At 45.3% G+C, this 24,138-nt stretch overlaps 1 protein-coding gene and 1 long non-coding RNA gene across 5 annotated transcripts in view; one reads left to right on the top strand and one right to left on the bottom strand.

Moving 5' to 3' along the window:
• Nucleotides 1–22,322, top strand: part of NR2C2 (nuclear receptor subfamily 2 group C member 2) — a 101,380-nt gene extending 79,058 nt beyond the window's left edge. For all 4 annotated transcript variants that reach the window (XM_023250052.2, XM_023250051.2, XM_045051994.1 and 1 more), the window contains 9 exons: nucleotides 1,314–1,461; nucleotides 2,226–2,319; nucleotides 5,856–5,989; nucleotides 6,931–7,108; nucleotides 8,230–8,351; nucleotides 9,159–9,298; nucleotides 11,818–11,955; nucleotides 12,931–13,036; nucleotides 15,861–22,322. In XM_023250052.2, coding sequence (XP_023105820.1) covers nucleotides 1,314–1,461; nucleotides 2,226–2,319; nucleotides 5,856–5,989; nucleotides 6,931–7,108; nucleotides 8,230–8,351; nucleotides 9,159–9,298; nucleotides 11,818–11,955; nucleotides 12,931–13,036; nucleotides 15,861–16,035 — 1,235 coding nt within the window. In that variant the 3' untranslated portion in view covers nucleotides 16,036–22,322. The remainder of the gene's footprint in view (nucleotides 1–1,313; nucleotides 1,462–2,225; nucleotides 2,320–5,855; nucleotides 5,990–6,930; nucleotides 7,109–8,229; nucleotides 8,352–9,158; nucleotides 9,299–11,817; nucleotides 11,956–12,930; nucleotides 13,037–15,860) is intronic.
• Nucleotides 19,145–23,778, bottom strand: LOC123383775. Its single transcript, XR_006593976.1, has 2 exons — nucleotides 22,452–23,778; nucleotides 19,145–21,941 (listed from the first exon to the last, which is right to left on the bottom strand). It is a non-coding gene; the product is annotated as an uncharacterized LOC123383775 (long non-coding RNA).
• Between the last annotated feature and the right edge of the window lie 360 nt (nucleotides 23,779–24,138).

Here is a 24,138-nt window from a genome sequence, read left to right as displayed (position 1 = left end):
TCTACCTGGCTTTAAAATACTCTAAGAGAAAAATATCCACCGAGGCTTCACTTTATTTCCCTTCTGGGTCAGCTAGGTGTTCCAGCACTGATGCTGCTGGGATTGGTCATTTCCCGTGGAGTATTTGGAAACCTCCAGATAAATCGGGATGCAGCACAGGGCAGTGGGGTAAACACAGGCTGTGGAGTATCAAACCCCAGCTCTGTCACTTAGGAGCTGTGGGGACTGGGGAAGACATGTCACTGCTTTCAGCCTCAGGGTCCTCATCTGTGAAATGGGACCCTCTTACTTACATATTGGATCTGGGGTTCATCCTTTCTTTCTGTTAAAAAGGTTTTTATTTTCATTTCTTTCTGGCCTGTATACTCCTTTTAGGTCAGATTGCTAAAGGGAGAGACTGCTAGTGTTGTAGAAAACTAACACCCCATTAAACAGTTTGCAGAAGCTGTGCAGGCTTGAGTTGGACATTGGAATGCTTCCTCTCTGACACGTGCGTCAGACAAGATTTCTGTTAAGGACCAACTTGAAGAAGGGTGTTTCTCTTCCAGAGAGTGCCTTTTGTTAGCAGCAGGCAGAGAAAAGCCAGAGTCCTCAGGGTGGGCCCCCCACAAGGCCATACAAATGCCGTGCTCAACTGTCTTAGCAGGCAGTGCTTACCCTCTTTAGCCCTTTGGATTTAACATCGTATCGTTTGGCTTTGAGTTTTTCACCTCTTTGGCTGAAAAGTCCACTGTGAAAATGGAGTTAGATGTGTCTAGCACCAGAACCTATCATCCCTGTAATAACAAACTTACTAAGGAAAACCCCTAAATTTACTTTGAAAGATGTAGTTCAAAGTGGGGGAGGGGCAAAGAGAGAGGGAGACAGAATCCGAAGCAGGCTCCAGGCTCTGGGCTGTGTCAGCACAGAGCCTAATATGGGGCTTGAACTCAAAAACCATGAGATCATGACCTGAGTCAAAGTCAGACACTCAACCGACTGAGCCACCCAGCTGCCTGGAAAGATGTAGTTTTTTTTTTTGTTTTTTTTTTTGTTTTTTTTTTTTAACGTTTTTATTTATTTTTGGGACAGAGAGAGACAGAGCATGAACGGGGTAGGGGCAGAGAGAGAGGGAGACACAGAATCGGAAACAGGCTCCAGGCTCCGAGCCATCAGCCCAGAGCCTGACGCGGGGCTCGAACTCACAGACCGCGAGATCGTGACCTGGCTGAAGTCGGACGCTTAACCGACTGCACCACCCAGGCGCCCCAAGATGTAGTTTTTAATAACTTGACTCTTTCCTCTAAATGTGAATATTTATGTTGTGATTTAAGCTGTACAGAGTGAACGGAAGCCCTTTGATGTACAACGGGAGAAACCAAGCAATTGTGCTGCTTCAACTGAGAAAATCTATATCCGGAAGGACCTGAGAAGTCCTCTGATAGCCACTCCCACGTTTGTGGCAGATAAAGATGGAGCAAGGTCAGTCCCTGTTTTGGTAAAGGGTCACACTGCTATCAGCCTTTGAGCTGTCCCTTGGAGGGTGCTTACTTGGATCCCTGCATGCTGCCACAGCCTTCAGCCTTGTCTTGCCCCACCCTACCCTTTTTGGAGCTGTTCCAGTCATACTGTGGATAGGCCTGAGGATGGCTAATTTAAGATGGGGTCAGAATTTCTCCTGCATCAGGGGCTCAGGTTATGTCCTGTAGTTATTCATACAGGAAAACAGTTGCTCTTCAAGATGGAGTTTTTCTGCAGTATAGACAAAAGGCCTAAGTCCTCAGGTAGTCTCAAATAGTGCCACAAGTTAACTTATATGTCTTTTTGCTTTCATGTAATCTGTTGAACTTAATTGAAAAAGAACAGAAAAGAAAAATAAGAAATCCAAACTCTATCCTAGCAAGAACTAGAGTTGAGAATTCCTTGGTGATACTCTGAAGATCAAGTTAACTTTATTTAAAAGAGCAGTCACCGTCTGTGGTCAGCTTGGAAGCTTGGGGGAGCAGGGGTGGGAGCGGGGAGACATGTGTCTGTGTGGCAGCCTGTTTCAGGCTGTAGGCCCAGCTCTGTGTGCATCTCGTTGCAGAGAGAAGGGGGGTTGTTAGTCACTCAGTGGCTGAGTCCAGTTAGAGCTTTTGTGCTCTTCAGACAGCTTTGCAGATGTGGAAGGGACAGAGCAATGCAGCATGATCATACTGTGCATTAAATGTTGGAAGCTACTCTGGGTTTCTTTATGTCTTAAATAGACAAACAGGTCTTCTTGATCCAGGGATGCTTGTGAACATCCAACAGCCTTTGATACGCGAGGATGGTACGGTTCTCCTGGCCACGGATTCCAAGGTGATGTTCTCTACTTATGCCTTACTCTCCATCTTTCTGTTGCCGTGCAGACTGCTTCTCGGAATTGTGCACCCACCTTCTTGGCCTTCCGAGACAACCTCGAAAGCATGGCCTTCTGCATCTCACCTCACTTCTTGTACAGCCATCTGTGATTTATTTTAGGGATGTTGAGGACTTTTTGGAAACTCAGGACTGGCTGCTTATAGTCATTGTAACATGTCAGGATCTAGAGTTCAGTTTGGTGAGAATTCAGTGGCTCTCAAATGAGTTAACCACCCACCACCCCCCACCTCAGTACACACATTGGCAAACTACTGGTATGCTAGGGAAATGGCTGCTTATTCTAAGATAGCCTTTGGCAGAAGCTGCTAGTTCCTTTTTTTTTTTTTTTTTTTTTTGGTTGAAGTTGACACACTGTTAAATTATCCACACCCACCCCCTTCCTTTTTATTAGATGACCTGCAGGAGGAAGTTCAGGCAGGATTCTGACAATTGTAAAACTAAGAGCAAATCAGCCATATGGAATTTAACTTGTTGTGAACAGAGGTGTTTGTCATTCCAGGAGAGAGAGAGCTGGCTAACCCCTGTGAAGATAACTTAGGAGAAAGGTTTTATCCAGGCAAGGAAACTGATTACATCAGAAACTATGAGATGAGAAATATAACCCAGTGATGATGAAGTAGCAGCGCACCATGGCTGAAGTCCGGTTTTTCTTCTCTAAAAGGAGCGACTTCGTAACAGTGCTGACATGGCTACTGCCCTGAGAGCCAGAGCCACGCTACCTGCAAGGCTTCCTTCTCATCTATTCACATGCACATCGCTGGGCCCACTCAGCACGTTAGGAACATCCTTTTTTGAGAAAGAAAAGGCAACAGTGAGAGCTGCTGGCTGGCACCAACAGCAGCTTTCCATCCTCTGGCCCTTATGCCAGGCTTTGAGCTTCCTGTCTTTGGGCACTGGTGATGTATGTGACATGGGAATCACACCCAGTTTGCTGCTGTCACCCAGTAGCCATTCAGGACAGTGATTGATGCATAGTGGGGTAGAGAGAAACCAGAAGCCTGAAAGTAAGGCCCAAATAACCTTAAAACCTGATTACCAAGGGATTTCACAGCAGCTGTTCCATGGTACCATCCATGCAGAGACTGAGAATAAGAACTAAGAGACTCCAGAGTCTGCTATCTTGGGAGCCCAGCACCGCTCTTGGGAGCCATGTGCCCTCTTTCCTACATCTCTGCTTCCTTCAGTACCCCCGACACAGGGGTGCTGGGAAACTTGAGTTAGTTTTATAAAGCACACAGCATGCAGTGACACTCAGTAAATGAGGAGCTAGTCATGGTCATTGGATGGAAGAGAAAGGACACAAACTGTGGTATTTAAGTAGCAGTTAAGAGAAAGAGCTGCAGAGTCAGACGTGTGCTCCCACCTATTCCTTCCTCTGTGGTGTGGAAGTTTTTCATGAATAACGGAGTATATACAAAACACCTAAAGGGAGCTATTTTCAGAATCTGTTTTTTAAACCTTCCACTTTGAAAGATTAAAATTCAAAATAACGTACCTTGAGCAAGCACAAAGATACTGCAGAGCTCCCCTGTACCCTTTACTCAATTGCTCCCAGCAGTTTATCTGGCAAGACTGCAAGATGGTATCAGAACCAGGACGCAGCACCGGTACAGTGTGTGGGGAGTGATCTTTTTCTTTTTTCACTTAAGCTTTCTTTCTCTTCAACACATCTTTCTGTCATGACAACCTGCATCATTTAACAGCTGCACAACCTTCTGTTATATGGTTGTTCGGTGATTTGTTAGTCAGTTCTCTGCTTATGATCTTTTCTGCTGTTCTGGTTTTTCACTTTTCTAACCAGATACAACAAACATTTGTTTATACATCTTTTTTTTTTTTTAACATTTATTTATTATTGAGAGACAGAGACAGAACATGAGCATGGGAGGGGCAGAGAGAGGGGGAGACACAGAATCTGAAGCAGGCTCCAGGCTCTGAGTTGTCAGCACAGAGCCCAACGCGGGTCTTGAACTCGCAAACCGCAAGATCACGACCTGAGCAGAAGTCGGATGCTTTACCGACTGAGGCACCCAGGCACCCGTTTATACATACCTTGATTTATTTGTTCAAATATGTCTGGTTTTCTTTTTTTGTTTATTCGAGATAAAATTCACATACCTGAAGATTTATCCTTTTAGTGTTACAGTGCAGTGCAGTGGTTCTAGTACTTTCACAAGGTTGTACAGCCATCACCACTACCCAATTCCAGAATATTTTCATCACCCCAAAAGAAACCCTGCACCCATTAAGCAGTCACTTCCTCCTCCCCTACCAACTGCTACTCTACTTTCTGACTATACTCTACTTTTCTGATATAAATGGAAACACAATATTTTGCCTTCTGAGACTGGCTTCTTTCTCTTGGCGTAACGTTTTCAAGGTTCATCCATGTTGTGGTGTGTGTCAGCAAGCACTTCGTTCCTTTTTATTGCCAATTAATAAGCCCTTGAATGACTAAACCACATTTTACATATCCATTACATTCAGCTGACGAACATTTGAGTTGTTTCTACTTTTTGTCTATTATGAATAGACAAATATGCTACGAACATTTGGGTAATTTTGTGTGTGTGGACGTATGTTTTAATTTCTCATGTATACAACTAGGGAGTGGAATTGCTGGTCATATGGTAACTGTATTTAAACTTTGTGAGGAAGTGCCAGACTTCTCTACAGTGGCTGCACCATTTTACATTCCCACCAGCAATGTATGAGGGTCCAGTTTCTCCACATCCTCCCCAGCACCTGTTATTACCTGTCTTTTTTATTATAAACATCCTGTTGGGTGTGAGGTGGTATCTCATTGTGGTTTTGATTTGCATTTCCAGTGATGTTGACCATCTTTTCATGTGCTTATTGGCCATGTGTGTCCTCTTCTAAGAAATATCTAAATCCTTGGCTCATTTTTTTTTTTTAACTGACTGCTTTATCTTTTTATTTTTGACTTGAAAGAGTTCTTTAGATATTCTGGTTACTAAACCATTGTAAGATGTGTGTTTTGCAAATATTTCCTCCCATTCTCTGGGTTGTCTTTTGTGTGTGGAAGGGCAGGGTTTCTTTTTACTTTCCTAATAACTTTTTTCTTTTTTTAAGCTTTTATTTTTAAGTAATCTGTACACCCACCGTTGGGCTCGAACTCACAACTCCAAGGTCAGGAGCCAGTGCTTCACCAACTGAGCCAGCTAGGCACCCCATTTACTTTCTTAATATCTTTTGAAGCACAGAAGTTTAAATTTTGGCAGTGTCTAATTTGTCTGTTTTCTGTTACCTTATTATATGTATATTTGTGTAACCACCATCGCAGTCAAGACACCGAACTCTCCCCTCACCAAAAAGTTCTCCCTCCTGCTGCCATGCTGAGCTCACACCCCATAGATGCTGTTTTTAAACTACCATTATACCTTCATTGGCCTGAGAGTCTTTTATGTGTGTGTTTGTGTTCATCTTTAATGTTCTTGTTTTTTGTTTAATAGGCAGAAACAAGCCAGGGAGCTCTGGGCACACTGGCAAATGTAGTAACCTCCCTTGCCAACTTGAGTGAGTCCCTTAACAATGGTGACACTTCGGAAATGCAGCCGGAGGACCAGTCCGCAAGTGAGATTACTCGGTATGATCCCATGAGGGTGGAGACTCTGCCCAGTGTGCACACTTAGCTGCTGTTTTGTGAGGGCTGGCGGCAGCATTTTGACACCCACCCTGTATTTAATCAAGGATGGTAAAGTCACGGTGTCCCTGCACATCTGTCTTCCTTCACATTTTAACTATGGGAACCAGGATTCGTTTACATTACATGATATAAAACAATCAAAGTTGCTTTTCATTCCAAACAATGAAAAAGGAAATGGAGTGACTGAGTGGAAGCAGGGAAAACCCTTCAATAGACAGGTGTTCCTTGCATTAGTTATTTTGAGTAAATATTAATAGTTCATCCCCTTTCCCACTTCTGTTTTAGCCTATTTTTCCAAATAGTCTAAAGCTTAAGTCCATCAGGGTGTTAGCTACTAGCATTAGCTGGCCCTGGACATCCGTAACCGGCTGCAGAGAGTTTCTTCTCCATAGGCTCTCGTGTTTGCTCCTTTCCCGTGGGACTGGTCACCCCTGCCTGTCTTGCCAGGCTGGGCAGATGTACAGCTGGAGGCCACACAAGTGCCTCAGGCCTCATGATCTCTTGCAGTCTGATAGCAAAGAGGATGGGATTCGAGTTGGATAGAATTCTGTTTCCACCATTTACTGGGTGGTTGGTCTTAGAAGAGTTATGTAACATCTCCAGGCCTCAGCTTTCACATCTATAAAATGGGGAGGGTTCTACCTTAGAGAGTAGTGTGAAAAATAGAAATTATCTGTTAAAATAAATAATATATAGCTTAGTGCCCATGATGATGTATGGACTGTACACAGAAACTTTCATTGTCATCCCTTCCCCCAGCAGGTAGAATTTAATGATCTTTTCCCCATTGCATGGTTTTTCTAGATTATGTCTCAGCTAGAGTTCTGTTCCTCCTAAAAGCTGTGGATTCACACCACTGACTGCTTCATTTTTGCTCACAGGGCATTTGATACCTTAGCTAAAGCACTTAATACCACAGACAGCTCCTCACCTCCGAGCCTAGCAGACGGCATAGATGCCAGTGGAGGAGGCGGCATCCACGTCATCAGCAGAGACCAGTCCACACCCATCATCGAGGTCGAAGGGCCCCTCCTTTCAGATACTCATGTCACATTTAAGGTGAGTGCATTCAGCCTACCCACATGCCCCAGCCTCCCAGCCTGCAGTGTAAAACCAAAATCTTGTAGCAAGCTCATTTTCATGTTGTGGCTTTTGATCCAGACCTGGTGTTCCAGAACAGTATTCTCATTAAAAAGCATTTTCACTCCGTTTTGCTCATTTGGCTCTCAAGGTAACTTGCCCTGAAGCAGGTGTGGCCTGTCCTTGCCAAGAGGGGTTGACAAGGTGCTGACCCTCGAGGGTTTTTAATGGACTGCTCTGCCTTTTCTAGGATGGCCTAGCTCCAGCACAGGCTCAGTCAGGCACCTTTGTCTGCTTCAGCGTGCAGGCAGCCAGCCCTCATTCCTAGCCGCTGGTCCTGACCGCTTGCCATCGCTAGCCACAGAACTTTGAAGAGCTATTAGTCTTCCCCACAGGCTCCTCCATAGCCTTGCTTCCAAAAGACACTCCTCAGTTTCTAGGGCTACAGACCGTGTCTTCCTATCCCCGAGTGCTCTTGACTAGAGAGGCCTGACCAGTCACTTAGGAAGACTGGGTCCCTGCTCACAGTTCCCCACTGGTGCCAAGAATATAGGTCACCAGTGGGATTCCAGCATCAAAGGCATTAATGCCCCTCCTGGACAGTGGAGCTCTGGAGCCCAGGCCTGAGCATTCTGATGATGGGATCTCGTCCTCCCACCATATGGGTTTCTTTTCAGCTCTCACTCACTGTTACCCTGAGGCCACCTACCAAATGCCCACTAGCTATGAAGTTGACCCCTGTTCCCAGATTCAATTTAGATTTTAACCTCCAGCTCAAAATGGAACTGCTTTAGAACAAATAGCAATTTAGTTGAGGCAAAAGTTGAAAAGTATGTCTTTGTGTGATTGAGCTGGGAGGTCACCATCATTGACCACATTCTGAGGGCCATCAGGCCCGAGTTCATTGGGCAGGAGACTACAGGGTGTTGGTGCCAGCCCCCCGCTGCAGAGGACACAGATTTCATAAGGATGGGTCTGCACAGGAGCTTCAGCATTAGAGATTATCACAACTCAAGTGTCACAGTTGTTGAAACGTGACAGGGATTCATGTTGACCTGTCTCTCTGTCACCTCCTGTGCTGTGTGCCTCTTCTTCTCCAGCTCACCATGCCCAGCCCAATGCCAGAGTACCTCAACGTGCACTACATCTGCGAGTCAGCGTCCCGCCTGCTTTTCCTCTCCATGCACTGGGCCAGGTCAATCCCAGCTTTTCAGGCACTTGGGTAAGTGGCCTTTTCTCTCTGTGCATATCTTTCAGCAAGAGCCCTCCCCTCATTAGGAGTGGCCCAGAAGATATCTGAGGGCCATTCTAGTTTGTTCCTGTGATCTCATTCAAGTGACCCTGATTTTCTTATTAAACACACTAAGTGGACTGGTAGCCGAAGTCCATGGTTGCCACTATTTCGGTGTTACTCAAACTTTTATCAGCCTTCTCCATATGCCAGGGACTTGGTGCTGGGAGCCAGGGATGGAGTGGAGCAAAAGGCAGGAGTCATCCTGAAATGTTGAGACAAGTAGCAGGAGCTCCTTAGATAGGGTCATACTGTTTGCAGCATGGTAGCCATGCTGTCCTGAGTATAAATCATCCAAGACAGGGCTGAAGGCTGGCGTGGCTGGCCTCTTCCTGTCTCCAGTGCCAGCTTCTCCCCTGCAGGGTTTGCAGACCCTCTGTTCTCTGTCTGCAGGGTGTGTCTCCCACCCCCTTAGCTCTTAGCCCTTAGATCACTGCAGCCTCTTCTGACAGCCATGTCAGGGCCACTGTGAGTTTAGAAGGCTATAGGAGATGCCAGTTTAGTCATACCCATTCAGATTTCTCATTACTGAAGTCTAAAGAGTCTTTGTTAAGAGAATAGTTTATCCTCAGAGGGACTTTAGTTAAGAGATTCACACAGACAGTGGTGTTTTCAGAGAATGGTCCTGAACATACCATAGACCTTCAAGAAACACTTGCTGAATCGACTTGTTTGGGGCAAACTGGGCCCTGGAGAATGCCAGCATGCACCCACACCCACTCTGACCTCTGTCCCCAGGCAGGACTGCAACACCAGCCTGGTGCGGGCCTGCTGGAACGAGCTCTTCACCCTCGGCCTCGCCCAGTGTGCCCAGGTCATGAGTCTCTCCACTATCCTGGCAGCCATTGTCAACCACCTGCAAAACAGCATCCAGGAAGGTAGGGCTGGGCTGGGCTGTGGGGGATTGCATCTCGGTTCAGGCTGACTCCTTGCAAACTGGCCAGCCTCAGTGTCCCACAGCATCCACAGGCTGAAGGTAGTTTAACATTTAAGTCCTAGGACCTTTACCAGTGAGAACATGTAAATTTCTACCCGTCTGTCATCTTATAAGGCATATGAAAGGCAAAAAAAAGATAATTGAAAAAATTGCCAACTTCCTGATACGTAGGCATTTGATGTTTCCAGCATAATCTTACATTTCCATCTTGATTGTCAGGCATACATGAAAAAAAACTAGTTTTTCACCTGTGGGGTGAAAGAAAAACCCAGTTTTTCCCTACTGTGCTTCTCTTCCCTGCATGTCTCCTTTACTACTCACACAGAACACTTTTTTTTTTTTTTTTTTTTTTTGAGAGAGAGAAAGAGCACGAGAACACGGGGGAGAGGGGCAGAGGGGGAAAGAGAGTAAATCTCAAACAGGCTCCATGCTTAGCGAGAAGCCCGATGCAGGGCTCAATCTCACGACCATGAGATCATGACCTGCGCCAAAATCAGAAGTTGGACACTTTACCAACTGATCCACCCAGACTCCCCAAGCACTTCGGTTCTGGAACTTGTAGTCACCAATGTGTGGAGGTGTTTCCCCACAATAGGCAATTCCCTGTGACACCAGGTGGGTGTCTTACAATTTAATTCAATTCTGACACTGTCTACCCAGAGATAGTGTCAGATCCCACGGATGTTAAGGGCTCAGTCCCATAAGACCCTGTCCCCAATACACACACACAAGTCCAGGCTATCACCTGTGCTTCTGACCAACCTGCTGTAGATCAGAGGTTGCAGCAGCCCTCAAGTTGGATTCATTCACTAGCGTCGCTCACAGAACTTGAGGAGACACTTAAGTTCACCACTTTTTAAAAGGATATGATAAAGGATACAGATGAACAGCCAGATGAAGAGATACATAGGGTGAGGTCTGAGAGAATCTCAAGTGCAGGAGCTTCTGTCCCCGTGGACTTGGGGTACTTCACCCTCTGGTGTGTGTGTGTTCACCAACTTGGAAGCTCTCTGAACCCCATACTATTGGGATTTTATGATGGAGACTTCCTTCCTCATGTGGGCATGATCAATTATTAACTCCGTGTCTAGCTCCTCTCCCCACTCTGGAGGATGAGGGACGGGGCTGGAAATTCCAAGTTTCTGGGCATGCCTTAGTCTTTCCAGGGGCCAGGCCCCATAGATTCACCTCAAAAGATGAATCCTAGTGCTCTTAACACATAGGAGCTTACAAGGGTTTTAGGAGCTCTTTGTCAGGAACAGGGTCAAAGACAAATATTAGAATAAGATGTCGTGGTAGTGCTCTTATCACTTAGAAATTAACAAGGGTTTCAGGAGCTCTGTGCCAGAAACTGGGGGCAGAGACCAACAGACAGATTTTTTATTATCTCGTAACAGGTTACCCTTCCCCGTATAACAAATTCTCACAATCCTAGAGAGACTATTATTGCAGTAAGGTCCCTGGATTGCCCCAAGTGAAACAGCAAGCAGAAGAGCCAGGCACAGACAAGGGTCGTGCAGACCCCCTAGTCCAGGACACAGTTGCATACCCAGCTGCTGCTCACGAGCGAAGGTGACTCTCTTCCAGAAAGATTTGTGGCAACTACCTAACATTTGGTGGTCAGATCCCAGCCATGTCAGGACAGGAGATAGCCAGTGCAGATAGTCCTCTGCCTGCCGGAAGTCCATAGTACATCAAAGACATAGTCTTGAGGGAGCACACCTAGGATTCAGCACTGACACTAAAAATCTACACCTGATACTGAATTGCAGTTGAGCTGCACTTTTCATTAGGCATTCCAGATGTTTGATTATCTAGGAATTCGAGTTACCTAGTCACACCTTTGTTTTTCTAGTTACTCCTTTGGACTAGTAACGTAAAGCTGTTTTTTTTTTTTTAACCCTGTAACATTTTGTTGATTTTAAGTTAGATTTGTTCACAGATGAGGATTGGTTTCCTTTAATTTTAACTGAGTGTAATAATACTAATACCTTCAGCAAATACTACCATGAAGATTAAATCGGAAAACACACAAAATTGTTTCCACAACTAAAAAATGTCGACATTTAATGGTCATATCGTAAACATTTATTAAATGCCTGCAGAGACTTAGAAAATCTGACCACTGTTAAGAATTGACTTATAGGTCTTAAGCACAGAATAAAAGGAGTTACCAGTTTGTGCCTATAGGCCAAAGTTGCTGCCCAACGTGGGGCCAGGGAGAATCGCTGGTCTAGGGGATTATTACTGAGACAGCATACATAGCAGAGTGGAATTTGGGTACCTATTGTCACTTCTCCTTCACCTGGAAACTGAGGCTGTTAACCATCTTAAGGTAAATGGTTTTCCATTAAAAAGTGAAATTATTTTCTCTTCTCTTTGAATCTGTGGCTCCTCAAAGAAGCTTGTGTTGTTATTCTTACCAGCCTTTCTCAGAGCATCTGTGATGTTGATTTGTAGATAAACTTTCTGGAGACCGGATAAAGCAAGTCATGGAGCACATCTGGAAGCTTCAGGAATTCTGTAACAGTATGGCGAAGCTGGATATAGACGGCTATGAGTATGCATACCTTAAAGCTATAGTTCTCTTTAGCCCCGGTAAGATATGTGGTGGTGACTCACAACAGTTTTCCGCCTATGTCTACTGATATTTCTGAACATGAACGTGTTGTCACGCTGTCAGCCATGTAGAGAGAGCCCTGCCAGATTGTATGTGACAGAATGTTCTCCTAAAAGGTGTGCTTTGCTAGCTAACATAAACATAATGTTCTTTTAAATTGTTTTTACAGTCCCAAAGACATATGCCATAGTGCCTTCCAGATGTTTGACTTCATATGTTGAATAGATCTATTCTGTATCCTAATTTAAACCATTGGCCAAACAAGACTTCAGCATACAAAACAGAGTAGTATACTACTGTCCAATGTCCTTTTTTGTTCGTTTTGATTTGTTTTGCTTTCCTTTCTGCCAATTTTTAGTTTGTATTAGCTTATGTCCTCCAGTACAGACTGAAACTGCACAAGTTTACCTGTTCCTGGAGGACAGTAGCAGCAGCTGAAGAAGAGGCAGCAGGACTGTCCGGCTGGCCTCACTGCCCCCCTCTCGGCTGTTGTCTCGGAGCCTCCAGAGAGGTCACTCAGGCTGACTGCTGAACTCGATAGCAGGGTTGGACACCGCTAACTCCCTCCCTTCTTCCCCAGCCATCCACTCATGAACAACAAAGTAGCTAATAAAAATGGGAGAAATTATGTATTAAATACATAGAAAGTAAATGATAATTTCTAATCTCATGTGATAGTTCCAAGCCAGATGTCCAAACCAAGCCAGGTGGGGCTGGTGAGGCTGGTGTGACCACTCAGGAGCCCAGCCCTCTCCCGGGAACCCTCAGGCCTTGGCAGAGCATTGAGCAAAAACTAATGTTTTAACAGTAATATCCAAACCAGATCCACCTTCAGAGTTCAATCTACATTGTACTTGAGAAATGTGCCAGAGGCTTAATTAAAAATACTAAGAAGTCTGCAAGCGAGGCTTTCAGAATACACAAGGCAATTCAGGGGTATTTTCTCTTTTTAGACCATCCAGGTTTGACCAGCACAAGCCAGATTGAAAAATTCCAAGAAAAGGCACAGATGGAATTGCAGGACTACGTTCAGAAAACCTATTCGGAAGACACGTACCGGTGAGGCGCAAAGATACACACTCTTGCTGTGGGGCAGGAGGGGGTGCAGCTGGATCTGTAGTCACAAATATAAATTGTCAGCCTTTCCACATCTGGCAGCCCGGTGAAGCCTCCTTTTGATCACACTTTAGTTCTTGCATTTCATGGATGGTAACAGTGTGTGGAAAGTGCTAGGTGGGAGGGGCAGGAATACTGGACCATTCCAGTATTTGCTGGGTAAACTGCAGGTGGAACCTTGGGTGGTTCTTCTGTAACATGAGGGTTTGGAATCGTTGCTGTGTAATTCCCTCCAAGGCTCACATCGTGCACAGATGGTAGTTCTCACGGAGATTCCCTTTGTCCAGAAGAGCAGCTGTGCCCCCGTGGTCTGCGTCCACTGAAGAGGCCAAGCTAGCGTACGTGATAGCAAAGTTTTTGTTGACAGAAACCGACCCCGACCTCTACAAAGGAGTGAGTGGGTTATAGAAAATAGTAATTTTGCCGTCAGATAAACTGATTTTTTTTGAACTCCCATTTTTTAGGTAAAAAAGTTAGTTTGTATTATTTGTAATGATTGGGCAGCAAATACATGTATATACATATATACTCATAGATATACATGTGAGCCTTTGTCATGCAAAATTGAACAGGAAAGTTCTGAAATAGGGCAGGATGCCTGGCAGGCTTTCCAGCCAAGGAGTGGAGGAGCTCTTTCCCCATGACCACTTCCAACCCACTGGAAACTCCATGAATTACTGAGGTCATGTCAGGCAAACTATTTAATATTCCCTTCCCCGCCCTGTCCTCTCAAAATAAACACTGGAGCAAAATTGACCCATAAGATACACGGCCCCACTTCTCTCCATGTGTGTCCCCTTCACAGACCTCAATCCAAAGATGCCCCACAGAATGAGAATGCCAGGCCCCAGGGACCCATTTCTGTGGTGTGATTGGCAGACCTGTAGCTGGCCCTGCTGGGAGAGAACCTCCTCTGCTTTAGGCACACCTCCATGGCCCAAGCATAGCTTTTGCCAGAGCAGGATCCATTTTGACTGGAATCTATGAAAACCTCACCATGAGTCTCAAGTGATTACAGCCTCAATACATATAGAATGGGACTGCCAATGGGAGCTCTACCACCCATACCCAGAGCTCATCCAACCCAGCCAGGTATGCAGGCAAGCTGTCCCCAGAGGTAGCCATGGGCCTACTCCCACACAGTGTCCGTGGTCAGAAGAGGCTGGAAATGCCCCTGTAGGGACTGCTAACAGAACCACACAGCACACTAGAGTCATCTTGACAACAGCAGCTCTCTGGCCTTTGAAAGTAGGTGTTTCTACAAAAATCTAGTGAGGAACCCAGGGATAGATAAAGGGCATGGTAAGAAAAGTGATTTGGAACCAAAAATGAGATAAGGGAGGCTTTCTCATAGGATAGGACTCAGAAACTCACTCAAAGACAGTTCCCCCAAAAGCCCTAGGACGGTTGACACCCGTTTCTGCATTGTTTTAGTCTTTCCCATTTTATGCCTTTTCTCATACTGTCTGCTCCTCCTGAAATAACCCTTCTATCCCTCCCCATTGTTTATATCTCTGCTGAGAGAAACCTCAGCCAGCCTCTAAGGCCCAGCTGACCTGTCCCCCCACCCCCACCCCAAGAAGTCCTCCTTGATTGACCCTTGCTGAGTTTCCAAGATCCTTCATCCTGTCTGCCCCTTCTGGTCTGTGGTGGTGTCCCCTTACATCTTTGTGTGCCCTGCAAGACTCATGGTGGCTGGGCGAATGGACGATGATGCTGGAATGCCGCTTGCATAATCTGTATTTTCTCTTTTTAAAAATAACAGTGTTCACTGTAGGAAAGAAATTAGAACATTCTGGAAAGTAAAATGAAAGCTTTTCAGTTCCTGTAAATAGCACTATCCATAGTTAACGTTTTATGCATTTCCTTCCAGAAATTTTTTATGTCTGTGTAACTGGAATCATAAAATCCAAAGTAAGGTTTTGTAACCCTTTCTTCATGTAATGTTCAACAAGCATACTTCTGCATTTTCTGTGGCTGAGGAGATGCTGTCATTTCTTTAGAACTTTCCTGCTAATGAAAATATAGGTTGTTTCCAGACTAGGCTGGCACGCAGTGAGCATCCTTGCACACGTAGCTTTGTACAGTGTCCAGAGCCATCAGAACGGGGTCATGATGTGTCCTCCCACCCAGGGTGTTTTCAAAATGAAAACAGTTTTATTGCTTCATTTTTTAATTAGGATGCTATGTGAACACTAGAGTAATACAGACAAAGGTATAATAAATAAAAGCATTCCAGATCCCCAAACCCAGAGATCAGGGTTTTGGTGAACATTTTGGTGAACATCCTTCCAAATACTTTTTTATACATGCCACACAAATAAATTTACACAAATGAGATTGTGTTACACTTGGTGCTTCCCGGTCTCCTTTTAGGTTTTTACTCGGCTGTACATCACAGACGTACCATCAGTGAATGTATATCTTTTTTATACTTTTTGCTGAATATACAGTGTGCTCTTTTATATGGACATACCATAATTTAACCCATCCTTTATTGATTTCCAAATTTTTCTCTTTTGGTGGAGGTGGGAAGAATTGTTATAAATGAAGGAAACATTTGTACATACATCTTTGTACTTGGTTTTGATTTTCTCTCATGATAAATCCCTACAAGAGGAACTGTTGAAATTTGAAATACAAGGGGTAGGTCATGGGTCTGTTTGTTTCAATTCCAAGCAGTGCGGAGAGGGTCCCTGGGAGCCTGTCCAGGGAGAAGTCTGAAGGGCAGTGAACTCCCTTTCTCTAATGAGCCTCCCTTTTACAGATTGGCCCGGATTCTCGTTCGCCTGCCAGCACTCAGGCTGATGAGCTCAAACATAACAGAAGAACTTTTTTTTACTGGTCTCATTGGCAATGTTTCAATAGACAGCATAATCCCCTACATCCTCAAGATGGAGACAGCAGAGTATAACGGCCAGATCACCGGAGCCAGTCTATAGTGTGCACCGCACGCCTGCCGAGAAGCAGAAGGATCCTCCCAGGACCGCTCAGATAACAGAGAAAATAAAGTAGTGGTATTTTGGTATGTGCAAATATTTCCAGTATGTTAGCCATTTCCTACCTGGTTTCTTCTTACCTGTTAATCCCAAACAATAGCAACTAAAAGACTAGTAGGATCCTTTCCTGCCATAAGAAATGTTTTAATGCCTTTTGATGAAGCAGATTTTGGAACAATCTTTTAACCTAATTTGTATTTAGCGATTCTCAAAGGGCAAAAAACAAAGAGTTTTATAATGTCAGAGACTAGTATTAAACAAAACTAAACGAACCTAAGAAAACAGTATGTGTGTATATATATTAAAATTTTCCTTGGAATTAATAGCTACTAATTACCAGGGTAAATAATATTAGCACTTTCTAAGCACTTCTTATCAATGCGTATGTTAGCAACATCTTGCCTGTGGGCAGGACAAATGGAAAACTGTATGTCTTTTGCCGAAATGCTAATGATTTCTGTGAAAACGCAATAGGGTACAGGAGACAATCATTTATGTTTAAAAAAAGATGGCATCATTCCTAATTGTATGCACACATTAGTGGTGTTGAACTAAATTCCTATGAACGATTGAGAATGTGGCTCATGTGTATCATGCAGTAAGTGGGAGTGTGGTAGTGCAGTCGGTGGGGACCCCAACCGGAAGCTTCCTCAGCTGGTGAGTTGATGATGCTCGTCAGGTTCCCTGACCTCTGGTTCTGGTCTGTGACTGGCATCTACAGGCTCCTCCAAACCTAGGGCTCTCTTGATGACTGGTTCTCAGAATTGGATTGCAACCAGTCAGACATAAACTGCCAATTCCTGCAGCAAGTGAAAACATGCCCAAATCGCCTCCACCACTCACGGCAGACAGAGCCTTCTGACCAAAAAGTGCAAGGTGGGCATTTTGAACCTGACAGTAATTCCTAAATGCAATCTGGGGCGGTTGCTCATTGTTCAGATGGAGGAAGAAGGTCCCCTTCTCAGGGGTTTCCATTCCAAACGCCCCCTTGAGAAGGGTCTGTATTCCTGCAGTTCACTCAGAACTGTGAGGTGATTCAGCGGGGAGGGGTGCAGGATTTTGCTCCTTGTCCCAGGGTAGTGGTGATGGTACGGCTGAATGGAAGGGTTTCTCTGTTGACCTTGAATATCAGGGTTTTTCAAAGTGTTTCCAGACTCTGCATTTCTGTTGGCAGATCTTTGAATGCTACTGGCACACCATGCACTTTGATCCCCCCAGGTGTGTACCAGCAAAGAACCCTGGAGCATTTTGGGTGATGTATGCAGAAGCAGCCTACCTGCTCCTTATAAAAAACATAACTCCCAAAGTTATCTTCTTTGTCCTAAGTTACAGCCACCATCATTTACAAGAGCAGAATGCAGTATAAGGAAGTTTCTGTCTAGAGAAGAGCATAAATTCCCATGGATGTGAGTAAACGGTGGGCATTTCCTGCTTGGGAAAGTGGCATGTCCAAGACCAGATCAGGTACTCTCCGTTTCCTTTTTGTACAGCCCAGATTAAGAAAATACAGCATTAGGTTAAATTTGCATCTCCCAGGACCTTTTGACCAGATGGTATCCAGAAAGATCCCAGTGCACTTCCCCTGCCTCACAGGCACTCTCTGGTCTGGCTTGGGCCCTAGTCAGGGTGGGGCCTCGTGCTATGTAGGTGCCCAGCCAGCTAGCCACTGGCTCTTGACAAAATAGGATTCTCTGTTCTGAAGTGTTAGGAGCACTTGGTGAAAGTCATTAGTAGGAATTAAGTGGGGATGGTATCTCCAACTTCTAAATTCCTGTCTGGATTTAATTATATTATTTATAGTTCATGACTTGGAAACACATTTTGGAGATAATAGGGGTGCCTGTTATAAAATGATGGAAAGAATTTAATTTTGCCAGCTTAAATTTTTGGTTTCTAACTTTGAAGAGATTTAAATTTCAAAATTAAGAAAAAAACAGCCAAGACAGTAGAGTTAGGGCAGGTCTGTTTCATTTCTACTCGTGAAGGATTTTAGCAGAGGGTATTTTCAAGCACGTTTATGCATCTTTCACAGCAAGTTGCCTGTTTTCTGTTCGATTTTTTAATATAAGCACGTCTGTTGATCACATAGCCATTCAGTGGCAATACCGGTGTCACATCTCCCAGATCTGAGTTCTCCATGTTAGGGAAAAGGCCCACCCCTCATTCCCAGGGGTGGGCCCTGGAAGTCCTGTGTCCATTCGGCTTGTAGTTACCTTTGCCTTTAGACAACAGCATGGCTTAGCCAAGACCTCGACCGAAGTCCCAGCGATGCACTGTTGAAAGTTTTGGGGCAGAGAAGATGATAAACCAGCAGGAAGACAGGGAACATTTGGGTGAGTGCTGCACTCTGGCCAGGTAGCCCTGGACAAAAATCGGTTCAGCTTGGAGGGTTGTTGATTTTGACCTAGTCTTGCCCCTTGAGTCCCTTCACTGGTGATGGCTGATGGCAGTGGACGATTTTGGGCTTTGAACACTCCTTTCCCAGATCCTCTTGGCTTTACTTTGAAGTAGCCTTTTCCCTAAGGATCATGTTCACACAAGCTGATTTCTTGCTGCCCCAAATCATTTCACACCTTGGACAGCAGGTCCATCCCATCTTGTCAGATTGGTTAAGAGAAGCCCAAAGTCCAGACTTTTTTAAAGGGATCCCAAGCAAATACTGTGGCTCAACTTTCACAAGGCTTTTACCCCTCGTTGGTAGTTGGTGAAACTCTAGATTTGGTTAAGTGATGCCAGCTCTCTGCCCAAGAGCAGGTTCTTAGTCACACAGCCTGTGCACATGTCCCTTCTGTTAACCTGGCCCTTCTTTCCTTGTGAGGAGAGGTCTATCAGCTAAAGGAGGTGGTGATATACACCATTGTTTCTTGATGAAATGGGCTCTTTTCCGGCAGTATCTCAGATAATGCTAGACAGTTATATGTTGAAATTCTGGAGGTCATTACATATAATCATAAAACAGGACAGGAAGAGACTTAGAAAAATTACTCAAGCAAATGATACTTTCCAAGCTAGTCCACCCTTCTGATTTGAAATTTGTATGTGTGTCTATTGGGGGGGGGGGGGGGGTTACCATTATTTATTGTCTAGCTTCTGCCATGAGGCTGTTCTTGAGGTTCTTTTGTTGTTTGGGTTTTTATATTTCACTGCAGGTATAGTCACTTGTAAGATGTTATGTAAATGCCCTCAAGAGGGATGGTTTCCTAGCTTCTCAGTATTAAATGTGAACTCTGTTCTGAGGCAGTTGCCACCAGCCATGGTGATCGCAATGGATGCACCTACTCTTGGGCTCCCTGACGTGGCAGCCACATATCGCTAGAGCGCATGGTTGCAGCCATAGTACATATTTACTTAGCTGTTTTGCTTGTTTGGGGGATGGCCGTGGCAGGAAGGCTAAGATTTAGAAGGGCTATATCTAGTGCTTTTATTCTGGGGGAAAAATGCATCCTAATCCTTTGGGGTGATTTCCAGTAGTCTTGCCCCCAGCCTGCTCTCTGCCTGACAAGCAGCCCTTGGCCATGAATCCAAGTTCTAGGACCTGATCAGATCAGAGTCCAGAAGTTTGTTGCCCACTTGCCGGTGGAAAGGGCCTCATGTGCAGTGGGGCTATCTAGATGACATTTCATCTCTAAGTGTAGGCCGTGAAGTGTCATCTTCTGACATTCGCTTTTATCCCCGGGGGCGGGGGGGTGGGGGGAGGTAGGGAGGCAGTGCCCTTTAGACCCTGGAAGGTTGGAGCAGGCCAGGCAGATGCCCACATGCTTCCTTTATCCCACTTCCAGTCTCTAGATTGTACGGCTCTTTGAAAATGTCTTAACTTTGATGTAAATTTGTAAAGCCAAGCCCTAATCGAGGTAGCGGGTTTGGGTCTTTTGTACACAGGGTTCTGGACATCCCCACGTGTGCCTCTAGCCAGCGCACACTTGCGCATGTCCAGCCCTGGGGTCCCTTCAGCGGCATTGTGCGTGTACAGATTTATAGGCTTGTATGACTGAATGAATGTACATGTGTTTATATCTATATATGTACAGTGTATATAGTGTGTGTATGTGTACATAGATGTATATTATGTATACAGACATGTAGCCATGTATCCAAAATTTCCTTATGTTTTAAAGAGAGTCTATGATAGAGTTGCTAAAGTAAATGGATGTGGGTGTTCCAAGGTCCCTCAGCAGGATGGATTTGCTGTTATTTTAACTCCATTTTCCTTTGGGTGAGCCTGGCTGGGAAAGGCCATGAAGACAGAATCTCCACTCTGTACCAGGGAAGATTCCAGACAGAAAAGGTCCTGACAGGAGGACACTGCCGTATATTCTCTAGGTTCAGGCAAGGGCCAGAAAGGTAGAAGACCGTTCATCCTTATGTCCAAAACTAGGTGGGGACCTTTAACTTGGCTGCCACACACCTGTTTATGGCCTGACTAGAAGGAACTTGATAGTAGGAGCTGTCGGCCTTCCCAGATACTCGCTCTGTCATGTGGTCCAGAGACAGGCATCATAGTCAGAGATTCAGAGTGGTCCTTGTTCTGGGGCCTGACTCCTCGTGTGGTAGTGATTTCCTATGCTCACCCGGATTTAGCAAACGGTGGGCACTGCCCGGTGAGTAAACAGATTCCCATGTCTCTAGTGCCAGTTGAAAAAAACCTACCAAGCAGTCTTTTAAGATAAACATGAATATGATGACTAAATTATGGAATATTAAGTTACAAATCTTAAATTACTTCTCTAGCATGTGAATAAAATCCACTGACGTAAATCCTTCCTATAAATTGATTTAAACATGTCAGATAAAAATTGGATTTTAATATGGCTACATGTGCCCTTTAAGCTACAGATACCTAATTTTCCTCGCCCAGGTCTATTCTGATGAATTTTCCCCCTTAATCAGGCTTTAAACTGAGACACGGCACGCGGGAGCCAGGGCCCAGCCCGGCGTAGTTGCTTGCAGAGCTGGTGAATGGGGCCTGCCTGGCGGGAGGGCTGAAAGCTGGCCCGCTGAAGGGAACTGGAGAACGGCAAAAACTCACATAGCCCATAGGTTTTCTGTTGTTTTTTAAAATAAGCTACCGAAATGTTTGAAAACACTTCATTGAGACTATAGTACTCAGTGCCTTTTGTGAGACGGTGGGTCATTTAGCCTTCAGCTTCCCCTATATTTGATGTAAAAGAAGCTCCTACTTCGCTGGCCTCATCCAACAGTACTTCCTGACCTTCCCCTGTCCCTGCCTGTCGTGACAATCACACTCTTGAAGGTGGCTTTCCAGTTAAAATACAAGAGGAAGCTTGACAGTCTCTCAATCTTCAAAGTAAAAGTTTTCATTTGGGGCTATCTTAACAGCAATCTACGAGTAATTAAAGTTTGAGCTTAAAAAGAGTATCTTAGGGGTGGGGAATGTCGGAGATACTTTTAAGGCCCAGCTATACTTCCAGTTCAGAAGCCAGTAATTCTGGTGTCTCAATATTTATACACACAGCATAGAAAAAATGCTATAAAAATCAATGTTCAGCAACATTTATCAACTGACAGACTGTGAGAAAGCTTAATATTTGGATAACATTTGGAAGTAGTAGACTTTATGTTAAAAACGACTTCTCTTTAGGAACGTGTACTCAATTACCATTTTAACGACCAGAGCGGCCACGGGCTCAGACGATGCCGCCACACAACTCAAGTGCTGGGATATTTTTCTACAGCCTCCGTTCTCCCAACTACCTTGTAATAAACCAGTGTTCAACTAGTTTTATAACTGAAAAGCTGCACATTTTTCATAGTACAAACCCTAGTTTTTACCTGTAGTTTGGACCTCTCCGTTAAAATGTAGCTGCATTACCGGCCCTTTTAAAAGACATCTGTTAAAGGAAAATTCGGGTGTTAGATTTTCTTGGGACCGTTTCTGTAACTTCTGCCCTTCACAATATAGAAAATACTGTTCATGCCATTACATTTTAATTCCAGGTTTAAAACCTGTCGAAAGCTGGAGCTTGAAATCAGCTTTATGTGATGGCATTTAAAAAATAGCATGTTCTTTTTAAACTGAATTTTATATCTAATCAGTGTCTTCAGTCTTGAAGAAGAATTTGCATTGTTGTGTTTGTATATAGAGTATTGCAGTGCATGAATTAGCTTTTATGCATTTTATTAAATGCTGTCTCAATGTGGCATTATTGTTGTGGCTTAATACTACTACCTAAATGAGGTTTATACTATTAAAAAAGTGAATTAAAGACTAATGTGCATCTGCTCATTTCTTCTAATAGTAACACCAGTAATGCCTGACCCCCAGGAGCACCCGCAGGAAGTACCCGCAGGTACTTCCCTAGCCGTCAGTCTACTTGATGGTCCACCTGACTTGCAAATACCTTTAGTGGGAAAGAAGGTGTGGAAGTCCCAAAGCCAGGTCGGTGGTTCTGGAGGGGAGCACAGCTGAGGTGCCAGGCTACACAAGCTGCAGTCACAGATGATACTCGAAAGCCAGGCCTCCAACCAGCCGGCTCATCCTGTAAGGGTATTCACTATCCAGAACAAAAATGTGTTCTTAAAGTTGTAGAAGTTGGAAAGAACTTGCTCCGCGGGGGGGGGGGATCATGTGACCTCTCATTTTACTGGTGAGGATTCGGAGGTCCAGAGTCAGATTCTTGGCAGAACCCACTGGCAGCCAAATAGCTTTAAATGGCTGTGCCAGGTAAGTATTCAAAATGAAAACCAGTCACTTCAGAAGAACAAGGTCTAAAATCTATGCAAATAGACACTATCACAGCAATCTTTTTTTCCTCCTATTTTACATTTTAAACCCATCTTTTATCACTACTAAACAAAGTAGGAAACAGGAGACAAGGGTCAAAGAGATAATGCCCCCTAGTGGTGCTTATTCCAAGTCTCTGTAAAGAGTAATAAGGGCGGCACTGGCTTGCCTTGCCTCCCGGTCAGCAACCTTTCTGGGCCCCCTGTGGGCCATGGAGGGAAGAGGTACTTCCTTCCCCAGCCCTGGCTCACTTTCCGAAAAGCTCCAGCGGCCCCAGCAGCCCAATCACAGCCTCAGCAGCTGGCGTGAAGGCCAAGGCTAAGTCAGCTGGGCGGGGTTATTAAAAAACATGACAGAAAGGGTTAGAATGGAGGATAGAATTCTCGGCCCACCCTCAAATGGTAAAGGGAGAAGGCGCACTGCCGTGTGGACCTGTAGTTCAGCACAACCCTGGTGAGCCTGCAGCCATCCCAGAATGCCTCCTCCGTGCCCAACCCCACCAGCCGTCTCCCCGAACACAAATCTGGTACAAAATCACCACCTGAACATCAGGTGGTGTAAATGTAAAAGGAGCCAAATCCCTCCCAATTTAATGGGCTGATCCCCCAGCATTTCTATAAAACATTCTGGTTCCACACGATTTCCCCAGCAAATTAGTTCCTGGCCTCCCCTTTCCTCTCAGCCCCACCGGCCAGGCATTTCCCACAGGGCAGCGTCTCAGCCAGGTAAGCCTTGAAGTAATCCTGGAGGGCTCAGGTGTCACCTGAGGGTTGAAACCGGCATCCCTCAGTGACAGCAGTATCCATGTCCTGTGAGGCAAGAACTAGGCGGACCTTCACCCCCTCTCGCAAACCTGAGAAAGAGGCAGGCTGAGAGGCACCCAGAGCAGGGCCTCGGAGTCTCGACCAGCCAGCACCTCACCCGTCCGCCCTCCTGGTCCGCAAACCTACCTGTGAACGGGGCCGGGGAGTGGCAGCTGGCAGTGGCTGCCTCACCAGGGCACACACCTGAGGGAGGCTGCTCTGTGCCTGCCACGGGCGCCTCCTACACCACCTGCTCGCCTGCAGCCAAGCCTCTTGGGAGGAATGTCGGTTGGCTTTAGTTTGAAAGGGGGCTTCACGCTGCCAGCCAGACGGCTCCAGCCAGATCCTGCCAGATCCAACCAACCACAGCAGCTCAGGGTCTGGAAGAAAAATCGAAGCCAAGAGAGACTAGGAAAAGCCAGCAGGACTGACACAGGGGTGTCAGCAGGTAGGCCTTAGACCTTCTCCATCCCTACGCAGGCCTTCCTGTGCCTATTAGAC

The sequence above is a fragment of the Felis catus genome, chromosome A2 (genome assembly GCF_018350175.1).
Source record: "Felis catus isolate Fca126 chromosome A2, F.catus_Fca126_mat1.0, whole genome shotgun sequence".
Classification (NCBI taxonomy): Eukaryota; Metazoa; Chordata; class Mammalia; order Carnivora; family Felidae; genus Felis; species Felis catus.
Note: the sequence above shows the minus strand (reverse complement) of the source record. Positions and strands in the feature narration are given on the sequence as shown.